The sequence below is a fragment of the Eufriesea mexicana genome, unplaced genomic scaffold (assembly GCF_001483705.2).
Source record: "Eufriesea mexicana isolate 0111107269 unplaced genomic scaffold, ASM148370v2 scaffold320, whole genome shotgun sequence".
NCBI classification, from domain to species: domain Eukaryota; kingdom Metazoa; phylum Arthropoda; class Insecta; order Hymenoptera; family Apidae; genus Eufriesea; species Eufriesea mexicana.
Window position 1 is genome coordinate 838,981 of NW_016908532.1, and position 3,046 is coordinate 842,026.

General features: G+C 36.4%; 1 protein-coding gene across 1 annotated transcript in view; it reads left to right on the forward strand.

Moving 5' to 3' along the window:
- The window catches only part of LOC108556272 (glucosylceramidase), a 5,369-nt gene extending 2,637 nt beyond the window's left edge, over positions 1 to 2,732 (forward strand). Inside the window, exons 4-8 of the mRNA XM_017912289.1 lie at positions 645 to 907; positions 1,015 to 1,446; positions 1,626 to 1,705; positions 1,819 to 2,093; positions 2,518 to 2,732. Of these exons, the coding sequence (XP_017767778.1) occupies positions 645 to 907; positions 1,015 to 1,446; positions 1,626 to 1,705; positions 1,819 to 2,093; positions 2,518 to 2,620 (1,153 nt within the window). The 3' untranslated portion in view covers positions 2,621 to 2,732. The remainder of the gene's footprint in view (positions 1 to 644; positions 908 to 1,014; positions 1,447 to 1,625; positions 1,706 to 1,818; positions 2,094 to 2,517) is intronic.
- The last annotated feature ends 314 nt before the right edge of the window (positions 2,733 to 3,046 follow it).

Here is a 3,046-nt window from a genome sequence, read left to right on the forward strand (position 1 = left end):
CAGGAATGCATATTAGCAGTCTGAGTCAGCCGGTCCAGGAACAAATACTTCGGTAATTAATAAAATCTTTGGAGGCTTTATTTTCATTTTCGCAATTCTCGGAATCGTGACAAATTTTCAAATATCAGTCTCAAATTTTATGAAAGCGATCCCTGAAATCCTAACAGAATCGATTCCCCATAAGCGTCGCTGACTGTTTCCACAAATGCATAATATTATTAACCCTTTGCACTCGAGAGGTGACTCTCAGTCACCGTTTGTTTTAATACTATAACTTAAATAATGGATGATAATAATTATATTAAGAAGATCGAAATAAAATTATTCTATTAGTTCGTTTCTCATACAAATGTACGATTTTCTTGTTTTAATTTTAGCATAAAGAGTATCAGTGAGCTTATAAAAATCTAAGAAGAGCTACAAATTGCATCTTCGCAACGAAGAAAAATTCGAGTCCAAAGGGTTAAATATCCGTCCTAATTTTCGAGAAACAATTTCTACGATACGATCCAAATGGATTTCTGTTTTTCGTCTTTCCGTTTCTTTCATTTCTGAACTTGTAGTTCAGAAAACGTCGTCAAAAAAGGGAGACAGTGAAAGAAGTAAATTACCATCAATAAGAATGCGTTCTTCGTCATTTACAGGTCATATTTCGATCGAAACGGAAGCAGGTACTCGTTAGCCCGGATCCCAATCGGTGGAACTGACTTTTCCACGAGACTTTACACCTACGATGACGGAAATGCCGACCCGACGTTGCAGAACTTCAGGCTTGCTCAGGAAGATTACAAGTATAAAATACCATATGTGAAAAAGGCTGTCAAACTAAACCCCAATGTGAAAATATTCAGTGCCGTGTGGTCACCTCCAGCTTGGATGAAAACGAACGACCGTATCAATGGACCAGGTAATAAGTGTGGCAGCAAGAAAGAATCGAAGATTCGTTTAAAATAATTTCTTGTATATGCGTTATGATATTGCATTATCACGAAGCTAATTTCAATTGTTATCTAGGCTTCCTGAAGACTGAATATTATCAAGTTTATGCCGACTACATAGTGAAATTCATCCAAGAGTATGAAAAGAACGGTCTTATCGTCTGGGCAGTTTCAACAGGCAATGAACCAGCGAATGGTTTCGTACCTGGTCTGCCCATTAACTCTTTGGGTTGGTCACCGTTTGCCGGGCGGAAATGGATCGCTAATAATTTGGGTCCAACTTTAGAGAAATCCGTTTACAACGCAACACAAATCCTTCTTGTGGATGATCAGAGACTCTACGTACCTTGGGTAGCAAATATAGTCTTTGAAAATGAACAGGCGAAGAAATACGTCAGTGGCATAGCTGTACATTGGTACGCAGATTTTATTGTTCCTCCAGCTGTGTTGGACGCAACACACGATCTCCACCCAGAGAAATTTATTCTCATGACCGAAGCATGTATAGGTACGTTATTTAAGTATCATGTAGTAATAGCTGAACACAGTGCGATGATAGAGATATTTGAAAATACCATTACACGTGAATGGTAAACAAATTCTTTTCCTCGAGCTTCGATCAACGAAGACAATGAACTGGATAAGCAATGTTATTAAAAACTACATATTATATTTTTGGGGGAATAGGACTAGAATTATTCCAGCCGAGAGGTGTCGTTTTAGGATTATGGGAGAGAGGAGTGAAATATATTTCAAGTATAATACAGGTAAAGTGCCATATCAAGTATGATCAAAATTTATATGAAACATGAATTAGTATACGCATTATTATTTTTCCTCAGAGTATTATTTTTATTTACAAGAAATATTCTATTTTTAGTACATGAATCACTGGGGTGTCGGTTGGGTAGATTGGAACATTGTTCTGGACCAATCAGGTGGACCATCTTGGAATAAAAATTACGTCGATGCTGCTATCATTGTAAATGCAGAAAAGGATGAATTTTATAAACAACCGATGTATTATGCTATGAAGCACTTCAGTAGGTTCGTCGAGCGAGGCTCCGTTAGAGTTTCTATTTCCGAAGCTCTCAATATTGAAGCCACAGCCTTTGTCACACCCGCAAACGAAGTCGTTGTTGTTGCTTATAACAAGTAATAAAACCTTATTTCTAATTATTCACAGCTAATGGCGAAATGTCTTTTAGCCTTCGATATTATTATAATTAAGTTTCACGATTTATGCACAATTAACAGGCATTTTTATCAAGTTTATTTTACTTTGCAGGAACCCTCTGGCGACAGACGTTGTTCTAAAACTATGAAGCACTTCAGTAGGTTCGTCGAGCGAGGCTCCGTTAGAGTTTCTATTTCCGAAGCTCTCAATATTGAAGCCACAGCCTTTGTCACACCCGCAAACGAAGTCGTTGTTGTTGCTTATAACAAGTAATAAAACCTTATTTCTAATTATTCACAGCTAATGGCGAAATGTCTTTTAGCCTTCGATATTATTATAATTAAGTTTCACGATTTATGCACAATTAACAGGCATTTTTATCAAGTTTATTTTACTTTGCAGGAATCCTCTGGCGACAGACGTTGTTCTAAATGATCCGAACAAAGGCCCTATTTGCTTGAAATTACCTGCGCATTCCATGAATACTGTGATTTATGCGAAATAACGTTTAAAACTCGCGTAATAAATACCAAAACGTGTATTGGAAATGAAATATATCGCTCTAGATGAATTGTGCATGGAATATATATATTATTGATACAGATAAAACGTGTCAATAAAACTCTTTAACGCAAATTTTAGTCTGTATTATTCATTAGATGATTCTTGTAGTGTTAATTTCCCATTCCCTTCGAAAATAAAAAGTGGGCAATATGTACTGAAATAATATATAAATTAGAATGGTGTAGGATAAGTATTGCACCGTAAGTATTGCAAGGTAAGTATAATGTTAAAATTTATCTTTAAGCTCAGGAGATGCAAAATTGACAAACAGGATCATGGCAGTCCCTGCGAAAATTGCAACGAAAGAAATCTTGAAAATGTCAATTCTTAGAGATCTGTCGGCGAGCAACCTCCTATCATCACCTAT